Genomic DNA, 18,514 nt, shown 5'->3' on the forward strand with positions numbered 1-18,514 from the left:
TCAGCTGCATGTCATGTCTGTTTGTGCCCAATACCCAGGCAGTGTGCACGACACCTTCATCCTGGCACACTCAACAGTTCTTGGCTTATCTTCAAGGCGCACCCCAGGCTGGGCAATTGTCTCCTGGACAACAGGGGTTAGCCACTGTGGTCATGGCTTATGACACCTATCTGGAGGCAGCAGACCGACGTGGAGACCCGCTACAACGACGCCCATGCAGCAACCAGCGCGTGATTGAGCAGTACTTCGGCATCCTGAAGATGCGGTTCAGATGCCTGGACCCCTCTGGAGGGGCCCTCCAGTATAGCGCTGGGAGGGTGGTGCATATCGTGGCGGCCTTCTGCATCCTCCACAATATCGCGCAGCAGAGGGGTGGCGTGCTGGAGGAGGATGAACAGCAGTCCTCGTGCAACGAGGAGGTTGTGGGGGAGGGCGAGGATGGCCAGGATATGGATCCTGGGAGGCACGGGAGGCCGCAGTACAACATGTGCACCACGGCCAATGCACACGAGGTGTTCTAATCGGCTCCAAGTTCTAAGTGGCACAGATACCAAATCCCACCTCCAGCCTCCCCCACCTTCAACCCCCTCCGTGATACCTACCTGCCTCACTATGGGGTGCAAGCCCGGGCTTGACAGCAACAGTGGGTCTGCCCCATGGGATTGGGGGCAATGACAACCCGCTCTGAGATTAGCTCTGATGTTCCGCACTGCTAGACAGCATCTGACTCCTGCCCACGGTCGCATTTTCATCGTTCACCTAGGTGAGCCCTGCATGCGAGTTTGCCATTCCATCACGTTTGGGCCCATCGAATCCCTGGGGTGGCAGAGGTGGGGATGATGGGGAATGGCCTCCTTCTGCACTGTAAATTCTATGTCTATGAGATCCCCTCTCACTCTTCCAAACTCCAACCAATATAACCATAACTGTCTCAATTGTTCTTCATGGGTCAGTCCCGCCATCCCTGATGTATTTTATATGTTGGATTAACACGGACTGCAACTCGATGCAGTATCACTTGAAAACAGGCTTCCAACACTGTAGATGGTTCAACACTGCTTTATTGAACTTGCCGAGTAATGTTCGCTGTGAGACGACACTCTATTAATCTAAGCTTGCTAACCTTGGTCTGGCTGGCCCAGACTTGCTCTGTGCCATGTGTAGTAGGTGCTGACTGTACATTGCACCCTGACCGTTGCTGTAGCTATCACCAGTACGAAGAGGCCGAGCCTTCCTGCCTCGTGTGTTGTATACAAGTAATGTACCCTGTAGTGTCCTGCTTGGTGATTGGTTGTTCTGTATTCTGTATGGTGATTGGTTCCTGTGTGTGTCCATCACTGCCTGTCTGTATCTCATTATGACCAGGAGTGCATATTATGACATCTTCCCTTTTTAAATAAATTTTGGATGCTTGTAGCTGTATGCTTATATTTACATGTGCGACTATGTGCAAAATGGTGAGTGAGTGAACATATATACATGGGAAGGTGTCTATTGTGCATATACAGAACAAGGTGAACAAAATTTACACAGTTAAAGTCTATAAGTCCAGTCTTTGTGGTGGGCGACAGATTCTTGTCGACCACCTCAGAGGTGGGGGGGGGAGACGCCAGTGTCTCGACAGGCGGGATTGCTGCCAGATTGGTGGGCTCGTGGTTTGAAATCTCCGGAGGCGGCGTCTCGACATACGGAGGGGTGTGGTCAGGTGGTGGAAGGCAGGCAACTTTGCGCAGTGTCCTTCTGTTGCGCCTGAGAATGGAGCCATCAGCCATGCAAACAGCGAAAGACCTGGGGGCAGCCTGTCGTACAGCAACAGCTGGGGCTGACCAACCTCCCTCAGGCAGCTTGATGCGAACAACATCTTCTGGAGCCAGCACAGGCAAATCAGTGGCAGGAGCATCATACGTGATCTTCTGCTGGTCCCTGAGTCACTGCACTTTTCTTAGCACTGAGAGATTATCAAGGTCTGGAACGCGGATGGCTGGAACAGTTGTCCGCAGGTTGCGATTCATTAGTTGAGCCGGAGACAGACCAGTCGACAGAGGGGTTTGTCCTGTATGCCAACAGTGCAAGGTTAAAATCAGATGCAGAGTCTGCAGCCTTGCAGAGCAGCTGCTTGACAATGCGGACCCCTTTTTCCACCTTCCCGTTTGACTGCGGGTAGTGGGGACTGGATGAGACATGTTTGAAGTGGTAGGATTATGCAAAGTTGGATCACTCTTGGCTGTGGAAACATGGACCATTGTCACACATCACTGTGAGTGGTATACCGTGCCTGGCAAACGTCTCTTGGCAGGCCTTGACGACTGATTTTGACGTGAGGCCCGACAGCTTCACAACTTCTGTGTAGCTCGAAAAGTAATCGATCAGAAGTACATAGTCACGCCCATTTGCGTGAAAGAGGTCTATTCCCATCTTAGACCACGGAGAGGCACGAGCTCATGTTGTTGGAGCGTCTCCTTGGGCTGAGATGGTTGCAATCTCTGGCATGTGGTGCGATTGAGGACCATGTTGGAGATATCCTGGCTGATCCCAGGCCAGTAAACTGCCTGTCGAGCTCTGCATCGCCATTTCTCGACTCCAAGGTGACCCTCATGGATCTGCTTGAGCACCATGGCCTGCATGCTGTGGGGGATAACAATTCGATTCAATTTCAGAATGATCCCTTCAACAACCGTCAAATCATCCTTGACATTATTAAAAATCTGGGGGCATTGCCCCTCGCGCCACCCATTTGGGAGGTGGTACATTACCCTTTGCAGCAGAGGGTCTTTGGCAGTTTCTGCTTGTATATGGATGACATGTTCATCAGTGGCTGGGAGGCTGCTGGCCCACATCTGCACCTGTGCCTCAATTTGGCGAAGTCTACATGTTCGCAGGGCGTGGTGATGGATCCGGATAGGGCATCCGTGATTATCAGCCCCTTTCCCGGTGTGTAGACGAGGTCGAAGTCATAGTGGCGGAGTGGCAGAAGAATGCGCTGCAGCCGGGGTGTCATGTCATTTAAATCCTTCTTGATTATGTGGACTAAGGGTCTATGGTCTGTTTCCACAGTGAACTTTGGCAGACCATATACGTAATCGTGGAATTTAACGATTCCTGTTAGGAGACCCAGGCACTCGTTTTCAATCTGTGTGCACCTTTTCTCGGTCGGAGTCATGGCCCTGGATGTGTATGCCACTGGAGCCCCAGGACGAGGTGTCACCTTTCTGGAGGAGCACCGCACCAATACCGTCCTGGCTTGGGTCTGTGGATATTTTTGTTTCCTTGGTTGGGTGAAAGAACGCCAGGACTGGGGCCATGGTGAGCTTTGCCTTGAGCTCCATCCACTCCGCTTGATGTGTTGGTGTCCACTGGAATACCGTGGCCTTTTTTACTAGATGCCGGAGGGCTGTGGTGTGGGATGCCATGTTAGGAATTAATTTTCCCAGAACATTCACCACCCCAGGAAGCCTTTATGTGCTGGGGTCTTCATGGCATTAATTGCCATTACTTTGTCGGAATCAGGTTGCACACCCTGCTGGGAAATTTGGTCACCCAGAAATTTGATTGATGACAGACCAAATGAGCATTTGGCCCTGTTTAGCTTGAGGCCATTCTCGTGGACCCTTTTAAAAACCTGTTTGAGCCGATCTATGTGCTCCTCGGGGGTCGTGGACCAGATTATCACGTCACCCACATAGATTCGCACACCCTCGATGCCCTCCATCATTTGCTCCATTATGCGGTGAAAGACTTCGGAGGTTGAAATGATACCGAGGGGCATGCGGTTGTAACAGTACCTACCGAACGGAGTGTTAAATGTGCAGAGCTTCCTGCTGGAATTGTACAGTTGTATCTGCCAGAAACCATGTGAGCGCCAGCTTGGTAAAGAATTTGGCGTGTGCCATCTCAGAGGTTAATTCTTCCCGCTTTGGGATCGGGTAGAGCTCTCTCATGATGTTGCGAATGAGATCTTTGGGATCGATACAGATTAGTATTTCGCCTGAGGGCTTCGTCACGCAGACTGTGGAGCTGACCCAGTCTGTTGGTTCTGTGACCCTTGAAATGATGCCCTGGCTTTGGAGCTCTTGCTGCTGTGCTTTCAAACGATCCTTTCGAGGAGCCGGCACCCGGCGTGGTGCATGAATGACTGGGGTGGCATCCGGCTTGAGTAGTATTTTGTAGCGATACGGGAGCGTGCCCATCCCATCGAACACATCGGGATATTGTGTGAGGATGTCGTCTATGTCAGCCTGTAGATTCACATGAGATGAGGCAGTCGGAGGTGCAGAGGACATGACATGGATTCGCTGTACCAGATTAAGGAGTTTACATGCACGGGTAACGAGCAGGGATGCCTTGTCAGGCCTGACAATCTTGAATCATAATGTCGCCGTGATTGCCTTGTGGGATACAACTAGATGACACGATCCACTAGCTATGGCATTGCCATTGTAATCAAGGAGCTGGCAGGCTGGCAGAAGAATTTTGGGTTGGTCTCGGATGCTGTCGAGGTCTGCCCGGGATATGAGGTTTGCAGATGCACCAGTGTCCAGTTTGAATTGGATTCTGCACTGATTCACTGTAACGACAGCGCGCCATTCGTCACCAGGATTCACACTTAGGATTGAGAGGCGCTTTGCATGAGTGGAGGAGACATTCTCATGTGTGGTGATAATGCCCACCTGATACAGAGACGCGAGGCAGTCATCATTTGGGTCCGTTGGGCTTTCGGGATCAGAATCATGCCTTTGAGGGGGCAGTTAAGAATCAACCACATCAGGGCAGCACAGTGGCAAAGTGGGATAGCCCTGCTGCCTCACGGCGCTGATGTCCCAGGTTCAATCCCGGTCTGGGTCACTGTCCGTGTGGAGTTTGCACATTCTCCCCATGTTTGCGTGGGTTTCACCCCCACAACCCAAAAATGTGCAGGCTAGGCGGATTGGCCACGCTAAATTGCCCTTAATTGGAAAAAATGAATTGGGTACTCTAAATTTTAAAAACAAGTCACATGTAGGCCAGACTGGGTAAGGACGGCAGATTTCCTTCCCTAAAGGACATTAGTGAACCAGATGGGTTTTTACACAATCGACAATGGTTTCATGGTCATCATTAGACTTTTAATTCCAGATTTTTATTGAATTCCAATTTCACCATCTGCAGTGGTGGGATTTGAAGCTGGGACCACACTCTGAGTCTCTGGTTTACTAACTCAGTGACAATACCACTACGCCACTGCCTCCCCGCACCTGACATACCAAATATCGCAACCTCTGGACTCAGGGCCACCCCCAACACCCAGAACCTTAGACATAACATCAGAGAACCACCGCCAGAAACCCCTCAGTTTTGAACATGCCCAAAACATGTGGACGTGATTCACGGGCCCGCCTCGCACACCGCCCACATCTTTCTTCCACCCCCGCAAAGATCCTGCTCATCCTCTCCACCATCATGTGGGCCCTATCCACCACCTTAAACTGGATGAGGCTTAACCTCGAACACGAGGAGGACGCGTTCCTCCACAAGGCCTCTACCCACGTCCCGGCCCGCATCTCCCCTCCAAGCTCCTGCTCCCATTTGCATTTAATCTCCTCCACCAGAGCGCCCTCCCTCCTCATCAATTCCTTTTAAATATCCGACACCCTCCCCTCCCCTATATCGTCCTCCAACACCAACTTGTCCTGCAACACCGGAGGCAGCAGCCCCGGGAATGACGGCACCTCTCTCCTCACCAAATCCCTCACCACTGTGCTCACGGAGTACCTGACCAGCGAGAACGAAAGACATGCCTGTTTTGTTACGCTCTTGACGTAGCATAAGCTGCTTCCTTGATGTGCACTCTAACAAAGGAAGGTTTAGACTTGGAGATAGCTTCAACACATTTATTAAACTGTTAACAATTCTCCTACTTGGATTCGACTCTCCTGTTAATCCTGTGATAGCTACTCAGACGATCTAACCAGTCTACTACAATCCACGTGGTGGGTGTGATGTGTTTCAATCAACCCTGTGTACTCACTAAGTGTCTCCACTGGAAAGAGGAAGATCATGTGTGCTGTGTCCTTTTATATGGGTTGGTGTAATGGCCTCCTGTGGTAGTGTCACCTCTGTGTGTACCGTGAATGCCCATTGGTCGTGTCCTATCTTACTGGCCTATTGGTTGACTGTCTGTGTGTTATGATGTCTCTGGTGCTCCCTCTGGTGCCTAGCTAGGTGGAGTGTGTTCACATTAACCCTTTGTGTATGTACAGTGTCCTAGTGTATCCACATTAACCCCTTGTATATTTACAGTGATGCATATCACCACAATGCCAACAACAGTGCCCTCAAACCTGCCCCCCGACACGGCACCAGCTCCATCCGCCCCCAAACCGATCTCTCCTCCAACGCCCATTTCCTCACCATTGCAATGTTTACCACCCGATAATAATTTATCAGATTTGGCATCGCCAACACCCCCCACCCTTCCCTCGCCCCCTCTTCAGGAACACCCTCCTCACCCGCGTGGTCTTACTCCCCAATGAACCCCAAAGTTATCTCATTAACCTTCCTGAAAAAGGACTTGGAAACAAAGATAGAACACCGTCTGCACGCACCATTGCCTTCCCTGTGAACTCTAACCCAGACTCCATAAGGAGCCTCTGCCTCTCCAAAATTAATTTCACCCGAACAACTGCCTTATGTGCCTCCCACAATTTATTCTGTCGGCTGTGAACCCCCCCAATCCACCCCACCCCGATATCAATCAACTCCATATACCCCTGAATGGCAGCCCTCACCTTCTCACACACACTCTCACCATCAACAGCCCCACATCAACCTCCACTGCGGCCGTTAGGCCTCCCTCTGCACCACCCGCAAATCCACCTGGTGTGGCACGTGGTTGGAAACTATAATCGTCGAGTATCCCGAGCCGGCCTCCCCCGCTAGCAGCACCTTGTCCAGAACAAAAAACCCGATCCGGAAATACACCCGGTGCAGAGGGGAGTCGTTCGAGAACTACTTCACCCTCGGTGTCCCAAACCTCCACAGGTCCGCCCACCACCCCCATGAACCCTATTGGGGACTAAAAATCCTGTAATGGAGGGTCAGGGCCATGGAAGAAATTGAAAAGAAAGATGATAATTTTAAAATTGAGGCACTGATGGGTTGGGAGCCAATATAGGTCAGCAAAGCACTGATGGGATGGGTGAATAAAACTTGCCGTGAGTTCGGGTAGCTGTAGCAAAGTTTATGATGACCTGAAGTTCCAGAATCTGGAAGATGGGACACCAGTCCGGAGAGCTTTGGAATAGTCAACGGTGTGGGTGAACATTTCACTGGCAGATAAACGTTACTGAGGTGAAGAAGTCAGTCAATAGCCACAAACCACAATGAATGCTGCATACCTCCTTACAATACTGTGTCAGAATGTCATTGAACTTTCGCATCATTTGTTTGTTGATAGCTTCACGTGAACGGATGTGTTTAAATCTCAACAGCATGTCAAAAGCTGCTTCTGCAGAACGGAGGGTCTTGAATGATTCATCAATAAAGTTCTTTGCTTCCCCTTCAATTAACTGGAAAAAAAATGAAACAATTCAAGTAATTATAATGAACTGAAAAGAAATTGCATTGTACAAGATACTGGACGGGTATCTGAGTTTATGTGACGTTGGGCAGGATTTACCGACCATCCCGCCCAGGGGGGAGATGGCCCGCCAGAGGGATTTACCGACCATCCCGCCGGGGGAGGGAGACGGCCCGCCAGAGAGATTTACCGACCATCCCGCCGGGGGGGGAGATGGCCCGCCAGAGAGATTTACCGACCATCCCGCCGGGGGGGAGATGGCCCGCCAGAGGGATTTCCCGACCATCCCGCCGGGTGGGGGTGGTGGGGGGGCGGGATTTCCCACTGACTGGAATAGCCCGTCGGCGTGAAGAGCCGGTAGATCGCGCCCATTGACTTGGCGGCTGAGCCAATGAATGAAGTGTGCGCGAGTCTGAAACATATCGACCTGAAGAGCCAGGTTCAATCTCAGTCTGTGCTGGGCTGCCTGCTCTCAGTGGCTTAAAATAGTTTGTTTTGGTTCACTAGCGATTTGGAACAATAAAAATCATATCAGGTTTTGCACTCCTAATAATCATCCAGTAATTCTATATTACGTATCAAGGTTCCGCAATGGGATTTCCCTTTTCTGAAGCCATACTGAGTTATACAGGTCTTGTTTCAGGTTCAATCGCTACTGACTTCATTAATCTCAGTTGGAGTGGCAATGCCACTATGACTGGCCTCATTGTCCCAAGGCGAGGGAGGGTAATCCATCCAGGATTGCTCTTCAATGGCCGCATTGGACAGTCCACACATTTGTCAGATTCAGTTGCCACATCTTCCAAGGAACAATGACCTCCACATCCTTCCTAAAGTTTGTTGCCCAGAACTGAACCCCTTATACCAATTGAGGTGGAACCAGTATTTGATGTAGGATTATCATAACGTCCTTGCTCCTGTGTGGTACACCTCTATTTCTAAAGTCCAGAATTACGTCTTCCATTTTCCATAATCCAGGAAGATTCATGTCATGAACGTTCCACCTCCAACTGCATCCCTGTTGGTTATCCAACATGTCCATCCCGGTTATCCCACGACCAATACATTTTCTTACTATACAATTGGATGGATGATCAGCGAGTATGACTAAAACAGCCTTTACTGCCAGCTCCAATATTTTAATAACTGCTAAATAACTGCCCTTAAAGAAAGTAAACACTACTGTTTTTCTTCAGTTCCCCTCTGACCTCTCTTGTATCAATGTCCTCCAGGAGCCTCCAGGAGAATGATGGAACATTGACAATGCACGTTAACACTACAAGAAGGAAAACGTTAAATCGTTCTGGATTCATTCTCGAAAAGTTGTCATCAAAAATCATTCATGTCATAGAAACGAGCGCGAGAGGGAGAGCCAGCCGGGACTTTCAAAAGAGCGCGAGAGGGAGAACCAGCCGGGACTTTCAAAAGAGCGCGAGAGGGAGAACCAGCCGGGACTTTCAAAAGAGCGCGAGAGGGGGAGCCAGCTGGGACTTTCAAACGAGCGCGAGAGGGAGAGCCAGCCGGGACTTTCAAAAGAGCGCGAGACGTCAGCCAGCCGGGACTTTAAAAAGGGCGCGAGAGGTGAGCCAGCCGGGACTTTCAAACGAGCGCGAGAGGGAGAGCCAGCCGGTACCGATCCTGTTTTTCTTTTAATATAAGGCAGGAACCGGAAGTACGATCCGCGGACTTCTGGGAAGGTTTTTTTTCCCCCTAGCCAATAGATTCTGGTGGAGAGGAAACCCAAGACACTACACGTATAGTGTCTCCCACCCGCCCTCCTCCTCTAACCTAATAATAAGACCCATTGGTGTGAGCAGGTAAGTGCTATATTATATTATTATTTTTATTTATTTTATATTTGTTAACCAGAACTTGGTTGGAACTTAGAGGGATGGCAGGGAAGGCAGTGCAATGTTCCTCCTGCAGGATGTTTGAGGTGAGGGATGCCGTTAGTGACCCTGCTGATTTTACCTGCAGGAAGTGCAGCCATATCCAGCTCCTCCAAGACCGAGTTAGGGAACTGGAGCTGGAGTTAGATGAACTTCGGATCATTCGGGAGGCAGAGGGGGTCATAGATAGGAGCTTCAGGGAAGTAGTTACACCAAAGACTGGAGATAGATGGGTAACTGTAAGAGGGACTGGGAAGAAGCAGTCAGTGCAGGGACCCCCTGCGGTCGTTCCCCTGAGTAACAAGTATACCGTTTTGGATACTTGTGGGGGGGACGACTTACCAGGAGTAAGCCATGGGGTACGGGCCTCTGGCACGGAGTCTGTCCCTGTTGCTCAGAAGGGAAGGGGGGAGAGGAGCAGAGCATTAGTAATTGGGGACTCAATAGTCAGGGGCACAGATAGGAGATTTTGTGGGAGCAAGAGAGACTCACGTTTGGTATGTTGCCTCCCAGGTGCAAGGGTACGTGATAAGAACATAAGAACTAGGAGCAGGAGTAGGCCATCTGGCCCCTCGAGCCTGCTCCGCCATTCAATTAGATCATGGCTGATCTTTTGTGGACTCAGCTCCACTTTCCATCCCGAACACCATAACCCTTAATCCCTTTATTCTTCAAAAAACTATCTATCTTTATCTTAAAAACATGTAATGAAGGAGCCTCAACTGCTTCACTGGGTACCTGGATTTCTTGTATAGGTCAGGGTCGTCTGACTTGAATGCCCCACACCTGTCTTTCAGTAGGGAGTCAATTTCCCGATTAAGCCATGCTTTCCGATTCATAGAACATTGAACATAGAACATAGAACATACAATGCAGAAGGAGGCCATTCAGCCGATCGAGTCTACACCAACCCACTTAATCCCTCACTTCCACCCTATTCCCGTAACCCAATAACTCCTCCTAACCTTTTGGTCACTAAGGGCAATTTATCATGGCCAATCCACCTAACCTGCACATCTTTGGACTGTGGGAGGAAACTGGAGCACCCGGAGGTAACCCACGCAGACATGGGGCTTGTTAGGTGGATTGGTCACCCTAAATTGCTCTGTAATGTCAAAAGTTAGATGGGGTTGCTGGGTTACGGGGATAGGGTGGAGGTGTGGGCTTAGGTAGGGTGATCTTCAGGGGCTGCTGTTGACCCAGTTGCCTGAATGGCCTACTTCCGCCTATGTCTATGACTATGAAACAGCACAAAGCAGTCTCTTTCTTCCCTCTGAGAGGTCAGTCTAGTGTTAAGTTTGTCTAGTTTAAAAAACCATATCGTTTTGTTTTGTGCTTTTCTTTGAACATTTCTGTCAATCCTCAGTGTCTTGAATCAGACACAAAGAATGGCAACTTGGCCAAGATACCCCATGGAACCATTTGCCAACAAAGGGGCCTTACAGTGTGAAGCAGAGGAGAGGGAGAATAAAGTGTGCATAGCCTCTCCCCCCCCCCCCCCCCCCCCCCCCCCCCTCCCCCTGAACATGGCATCAATGTAACTGGACGGACAAGATACAAGACTTTTCTTTTTGACGCCTGTAAAAGTTGAAGTGTGGGTCACCTGAGCAAAGTATCCAATCAAACCCAATGTGACCCCAGCACAATTAACATCTGATATTATTTTCCACTTCATAAATAGACCATTGGGATGGGTTTGAAAGAGAAACATTGGGCGAATCGTTCCCTCGGTGCACAGAGTGCTGGCTTAGGTGTGAAAACCAGCGAGTAGCTCACCAGCTGCACAGCTGGGTTTCTCTCCAGATTTTACTGCAAAAATAATCTGGAGAGTGGTTGTGGCCACCCCTGATTTGCAAAAAAATAAACTTCCCCCCAACCCCCCACATCCACATTACAGACACAAGGGGCTCCCGACAAGCATTGGAATGACCCGCCAGGGTGTCAGGGGGCAGTGTCAGGGGGCAGTGCCAGGGGAGCAGGGCATTCTGCTCTGTCCCCGGAGGCTGTACATTACTTGGCACCCCAGTGGATTCACCTCAACTGCTTCAAGTTATTAAAGATCTATTGTAAACCTCGCCGATGTATGAAGATTCAAAGAGGCGACATATTAGGGTGGCACAGTAGCACAGTGGTAAACACTGCTGCTTCATAGCTCCAGGGTCCCAGCTTTTATTCCCAGCTTGGGTCACTGTCTGTGCAGAGCCTGCACGTTCTCCCGTGCTGTGTGGGTTTCCTCCAGGTGCTCTGGTTTACTCCCACAGTCCAAAGGTGTGCAGTTTAGGTGGGTCAGCCATGATAAATTGCCCTTAGTGTCCAAAAAGGTTAGATGGAGTTACTGGGTTACGGGGATAGAGTGGAGGTGTAGGCTTGGGGTAGGGTTCCAAGGGCCGGTGCAGACTCGATGGGCTGAATGGCCTCCTTCTGCACTGTAAATTCTATGATTCTATGATATTGCCCAATAATGACAATTACATTTATTAAATATATTGAAATGAGGTTCCCGCCCAAACAAGGGGTGTGGGAAATCAGGAAAAGAGATCCCGCCGGCAAAGATCTTGTTTCCCAGATCTCTTGAGATTTTGGGCCTGTATCAAGTGTTATGCCGACCAATAACAGGGGCTCAAAATCTCCCTCATTACGCATGCAGATTCTTCACCACAAAATATAGCATCACATTGCCTGGGAATATTCAATAATGCATTGTGGAACTGACTAGGGATGTATCCATCAACCATTTTCAATTTATATTAATGACTTGGTAAAGGGACATGCATGGTCGCCAAGTCTGCTGCTGATGACATCGGTTGGAGAATGGTTTGTGAAGAAGACATAGGGGACAGAATTCCCCAGTCCCACTGCAGTGAGTGGGAAATCTGACTCAGCGCCAAATTCTCCATCCTCATTAGCAGCAGCAGGGGAGCAGATTCGCAACGGACAATCCCGGCCAAGGACATAAAGGGACATAGATAGATTCAGTGACTGGAGAAAAACTGGGCAGATGGAGTATAATTTGGGAAAATGTAAACTTGTCCACTTTGGCGGGAAGAATAGAAAAGGAACAGATTATTTAAATAGAGGAGATTGCAGAACACTGAGGTACAAATGAATCTGGGTATCCTGATACATGAACAAAAGAATGTTGATGTGCTGATACAGCAAATAATTAAGAAGGTAAATTGAATGCTGTTGTGAATTGCAACAGGAAAGGAGGAAAGGAATCTAAAAGTAGGGAAGTTTTGTTCCAGTTGCACAGTGTTAGTGAGTCTGGAGTACTGTGTACTGTTCTGGTCTCCTTACTTAAGAATAGGCATCATTGCATTGGAATCAGTTCAGAGAAGGTTCACTCATCTGATTCCGGTTTAGAAGTAAGGAGTCCAGTTTAAAAATAAAAGGTCTGTTATTTAAGATGGAGGTGTGGTATTTATTTTTCTCGGAGGGTATCAGTATGTGGAATTCTCTTCCCCAAAGAGGAGTGAAGGCTAGGTTATTGAATATTACAATTAGCAATGTCATTATATTTCATTGAGAAATAGTGATCATAATAATTGAATCCCATTTTAAGTTCGAAGGTGACATACTCGAATCACAACAGAAATCTTGCATGTAAGCATAGCCAACTGCATAGATAAAGGGGAAAACTGGCCAAAAATCATGGGGTAAATGGACTAAAAGGTATCGCTGTAAATGAACATTTAAAAAACAACTTAAAATGTTCAACAAAAATATATTCCATTGAAAAATAATTCAGCAAGAAAGATCTATTCATGGTTCACTCAGAAAATTAAGGATATTATTAGATTTAAAAGATTAAAGAACTGTTGCAAAGAATAGCAGCAACTCTTAAGATTGGGAGTGTTTTTGGAAACCAGCAAAGAGCCACTAAAAAGGAGAAAAAATAGATTACAAGAATAAACGAGCCTGGCATATAGAAAGGAAGAAAGTAGTTAATATAAACAATAGGAATAGTGATAGGAGGAATTATCATTTGATATGAGGAAATAGTAGACATTGAATAAATATTTTGTGTCTGTCTTCACAGTCGAAGATACAAATCTTATATCAGAAATAATCAGTCAACACGGGGTTAAAAAAATAAGAAAATTCGGGAAATTAAAATCAGCAGACAAAATGTGTGGGAGAAACTTCAGGGACTAAAATCTCACCAATTCCCATTATCTGATAATCCACACCCACGGGTTCTAAAAGAGATAGCTGCGGAGTAGTGAACACGCTGGCTGCGATTTTCCAAATTCCCTTAGATTTGAGAATGGCCCCATTGCATTGGAAGTTGGCAAATATTACATAACTTTTCAAGAAAGGAGAGAGAGGAAAAACAGTGAACTACAGGCCAGTTAACCAAACATCAGATGTGGGGATGGAATCTATTATTAAGAAAGTCTTAACAGTGCAATTAAAAAAGATTAGAAGTCAATGTGGTTTTGCTCAAGGGAAATGCTGTTTCACAAATTTGTTAAGCATTTTTTGAGGATGTAATTGGTACGATAAATAAGGGAACCTTCATTTATAAATTTGATAAGGTGTCACACAAAACGTTAATAGGCAAGATAAGGGCTCATGGAGTTGGGGCTTTTCACAATAACTTCATTGCAGTGTTAATGTAAGCCTACTTGTGACAATAATAAAGATTATTATTATTATATTTTATCATGGACAGGGGATTGGCTAACAAGTAGGATGCAGAGAATGGGCATAAATGGGTCTTTTTCAGGTTGGCTGGCTACAACTGCTGGACTGCCACAAGGGTCAGTGCTGCGGCCTCAGCAAATCACAGTCTATATTAATAGCTCAGATGAAGAGACATCGGAACACTTGAACACTCAGACGTTTGTCAATCTTCAGAATTCTCTACCCAGGTGGTTGTGGAATTTTTGGCTCTCAGGGAATGATGGGATGTGGGGAGTGGGTGGTAAAGTGGAGTTGAAACTCAAGATCAGCCCTGAACAAGTTGAATGACGGAGCAGGCTTGATAGGCCGTGTAGTTCCTGACAGCTCGTGCCCTTGATTCTTGTGCCTTCCTAACAAGGGATGGAAAGAAAAGCCGGGAGATGTTTCTGAAGACACATTTTTGCACACAAACAGGCGAATTAGGAGAGTAGACCACTCGGCCCCTCGAGCCTGCTCTGCCATTCAATAAGATTACGGCTATCTGATTGTAACCTCAACCCCACATTCCTGCCCACATCCTTATTAATCAAGAATCTATCTAGCCCTGTCTTAAAAATATTTAAACGGTCTCCTTCCACTGCCTTTCGAAAGATTCACAATCCTATTTTTGAAAAATCTAAAAATTAATGCCTTAATACGAAACAGATTCTATCATAAAAAAGAGGTGATTCAATCATTAAACGTACTTCCAATGTTCCCATACCTGAACCTGAGTATCAAAATCCTCCATTACGACCTTCCACATTTGCATGTGACGAATGTTAAACAAATCGAAAGATAATTCCACAATGGGCAGAACCAGATCATTAACCCGTTTAACAACAACATCAATCCGCTTAGGGTCTCCAGTTACAGCCTTCAATTCTGGTCCAAAGATGTTGTAAAATTCTTCTCGGATCTGGTGATTTTACAAGATCAAAACAGGATTTTAGAACATAGAACATAGAACATTACAGCGCAGTACGGGCCCTTCGGCCCTCGATGTTGCGCCGACCTGTGAAACCATCTGAAGCCTATCTGATCTACACTATTCCATTTTCATCCATATGTCTATCCAGTGACCACTTAAATGCCCTTAAGGTTGGCGAGTCTACTACTGTTGCAGGCAGGGCGTTCCACACCCCTACTACTCTCTGAGTAACGAAACTGCCTCTGACATCTGTCCTATATCTACCGCCCCTCAATTTAAAGCTATGTCCCCTCGTGTTGGTCGTCACCATCCGAGGAAAAAGACTCTCACTGTCCACCCTATCTAACCCTCTGACTATCTTATATGTCTCTATTAAGTCACCTCTCAGCCTTCTCCTCTCTAACGAAAACAACCTCAATTCCCTGAGCCTTTCCTCGTAAGACCTTCCCTCCATACCAGGCAACATCCTAGTAAATCTCCTCTGAACCCTTTCCAAAGCTTCCACACCCTTCCTATAATGTGGTGACCAGAACTGCACGCAGTACTCCAGGTGCGGCCGCACCAGAGTTATGTACAGCTGCAGCATGACCTTGTGGCTCCGAAACTCAATCCCCCTGCTTATAAAGGCTAGCACACCGTATGCCTTCTTAACAGCCCTATTAACCTGGGTGGCAACTTTCAGGGATTTATGTACCTGGATGCCGAGATCTCTCTGTTCATCTACACTACCAAGAATCTTGCCATTAGCCCAGTACTCTGCATTCCTGTTACTCCTTCCAAAGTGAACCACCTCACACTTTTCCGCATTAAACTCCATCTGCCACCTCTCAGCCCAGCTCTGCAGCTTATCTATGTCTCTCTGTATCCTCTAACATCCTTCAGCACTATCCACAACTCCACCGACCTTCGTGTCATCTGCAAATTTACTAACCCATCCTTCTACACCCTCTTCCAGGTGATTTATAAAAATGACAAACAGCAGTGGCCCCAAAACAGATCCTTGCGGTACACCACTGGTAACTGAACTCCAGGATGAACATTTGCCATCAACCACCACCCTCTGTCTTCTTTCAGCTAGCCAATTACTGATCCAAACCGCTAAATCACCTTCAATTCCATACTTCCTTATTTTCTGCAATAGCCTACCGTGGGGAACCTTATCAAACGCCTTACTGAAATCCATATACACCACATCAACAGCTTTACCCTCATCCACCTGTTTGGTCACCTTCTCAAAAAACTCAATAAGGTTTGTGAGGCATGACCTACCCTTCACAAAACCGTGTTGACTATCGCTAATCAACTTGTTCTTTTCAAGATGATTATAAACCCTATCTCTTATAACCTTTTCTAACATTTTACCCACAACCGAAGTAAGGCTCACAGGTCTATAATTACCAGGGTTGTCTCTACTCCCCTTCTTGAACAAGGGGACAACATTTGCTATCCTCCAGTCTTCCGGCACTATTCCTGTCGACAAAGACGACATAAAGATCAAGGACAAAGGCTCTGCAATCTCCTCCCTGGCTTCCCAGAGAATCCTAGGATAAATCCCATCTGGCCCAGGGAACTTATCTATTTTGACATTTTCCAAAATTGCTAACACCTCCTCCTTTTGAAACTCAATTCATCTAGCCTGGTCGACTGAACCTGAGTGTTCTCCTCGACAACATTGTCTTTCTCCAGTGTAAACACTGACGAAAAATATCCATTTAATGCTTCCCCTATCTCCTCTGATTCCACACACAACTTTCCACTACTATCCTTGATTGGCCCTAATCTTACTCTAGTCATTCTTTTGTTCCTGATATACCTATAGAAAGCCTTAGGGTTTTCCTTGATCCTATCCACCAACGTCTTTTCGTGTCCTCTCCTCGCTCTTCTTAACTCTCCCTTTAGGTCCTTCCTGGCTAACTTGTAACTCTCAAGTGCCCTAACTGAGCCTTCATGTCTCATCCTAACATAAGCCTTCTTCTTCCTCTTGACAAGTGCTTCAACTTCCTTAGTAAACCACGGTTCCCTTGCTCGACAACTTCCTCCGTGCCTGACAGGTACATACTTATCAAGGACACGCAGTAGCTGTTCCTTGAAAAAGCTCCACATTTCGATTGTACCCATCCCCTGCAGTTTCCTTCCCCATCCTATACATCCTAAATCTTGCCGAATAGCATCATAATTGCCTTTCCCCCAGCTATAATTCTTGCCTTGCGGTATATACCTATCCCTGCCCATTGCTAAAGTAAACATAACCGAATTGTGATCACTATCATCAAAGTGCTCACCTACATCTAAATCTAACACCTGGCCGGGTTCATTACCCAGTACCAAATCCAATGTGGCCTCGCCCCTTGTTGGCCTGTCTACATACTGTGTCAGAAAACCCTCCTGCACACACTGCACTAAAACTGACCCATCTATAGTACTCGAACTATAGTATTTCCAGTCAATATTTGGAAAGTTAAAGTCCCCCATAACAACTACCCTGTTACTCTCGCTCCTGTCGAGAATCATCTTTGCAATCCTTTCCTCTACATCTCTGGAACTATTCGGAGGTCTATAGACAACTCCCAACAGGGTGACCTCTCCTTTACTGTTCCTAACCTCGGCACATACTACCTCAGTAGACGAGTCCTCAAGCGTCCTTACTACCGCCGTAATACTTTCCTTGATTAACAATGCCACACCCCCCCCCTCTTTTACCATCTTCTCTGTTCTTACAGAAACATCTAAATCCTGGAACCTGCAACAACCATTCCTGTCCCTGCTCTATCCATGTCTCCAAAATCGCCACAACATCGAGATCCCAGGTACCAACCCATGCTGCAAGCTCACCCACCTTATTCCGGATGCTCCTGGCGTTGAAGTAGACACACTTCAAACCAGCGTCCTGCTTGCCGGTGCCCTCTTTCGAACTTTTAACCCTATCCCTGACTATCAGTACTCTCAACATCCTGTACACTGGGACTACAATTTAGGTTCCCATCCCCCTGCTGAATTAGTTTAAACCCCCCCGAAGAGCACTAGCAAATCTCCCCCCCAGGATATTGGTACCCCTCTGGTTCAGGTGAAGACCATCCTGTTTGTAGAGGTCCCACCTACCCCAGAATGAGCCCTAATTATCCAGGAAACCAAAACCCTCCCTCCTGCACCATCCCTGTAGCCACTGTGTTCAACTCCTCTCTCTCCTTATTTCTCACTTCACTAGCACGTGGCACGGGTAACAACCCAGAGATAACAACTCTGTTTGTTCTAGCTCTCAGCTTCCACCCTAGCTCCCTGAATTTCTGTCTCAAATCCCCATCTCTCTTCCTACCTATGTCGTTGGTACCTACGTGGACCACGACTTGGGGCTGCTCCCCCTCCCCCTTAAGGATCCCAAAAACACGATCAGATCCCAAAAACACGATCAGAGTTTCTTGGTTTAATTTGTGTTGCTCTGATGATTACAATGATTAACAGGAAAATACATTTAAT

General features: G+C 47.4%; 1 protein-coding gene across 1 annotated transcript in view; it reads right to left on the reverse strand.

Moving 5' to 3' along the window:
* The window catches only part of LOC119977131 (dynein heavy chain 10, axonemal-like), a 552,876-nt gene that overhangs the window by 441,849 nt on the left and 92,513 nt on the right, over positions 1–18,514 (reverse strand). Inside the window, 2 exon segments of the mRNA XM_038817763.1 lie at positions 7,374–7,544; positions 14,834–15,028. Of these exon segments, the coding sequence (XP_038673691.1) occupies positions 7,374–7,544; positions 14,834–15,028 (366 nt within the window).

This window comes from Scyliorhinus canicula, chromosome 1, assembly GCF_902713615.1.
Source record: "Scyliorhinus canicula chromosome 1, sScyCan1.1, whole genome shotgun sequence".
NCBI lineage: Eukaryota > Metazoa > Chordata > Chondrichthyes > Carcharhiniformes > Scyliorhinidae > Scyliorhinus > Scyliorhinus canicula.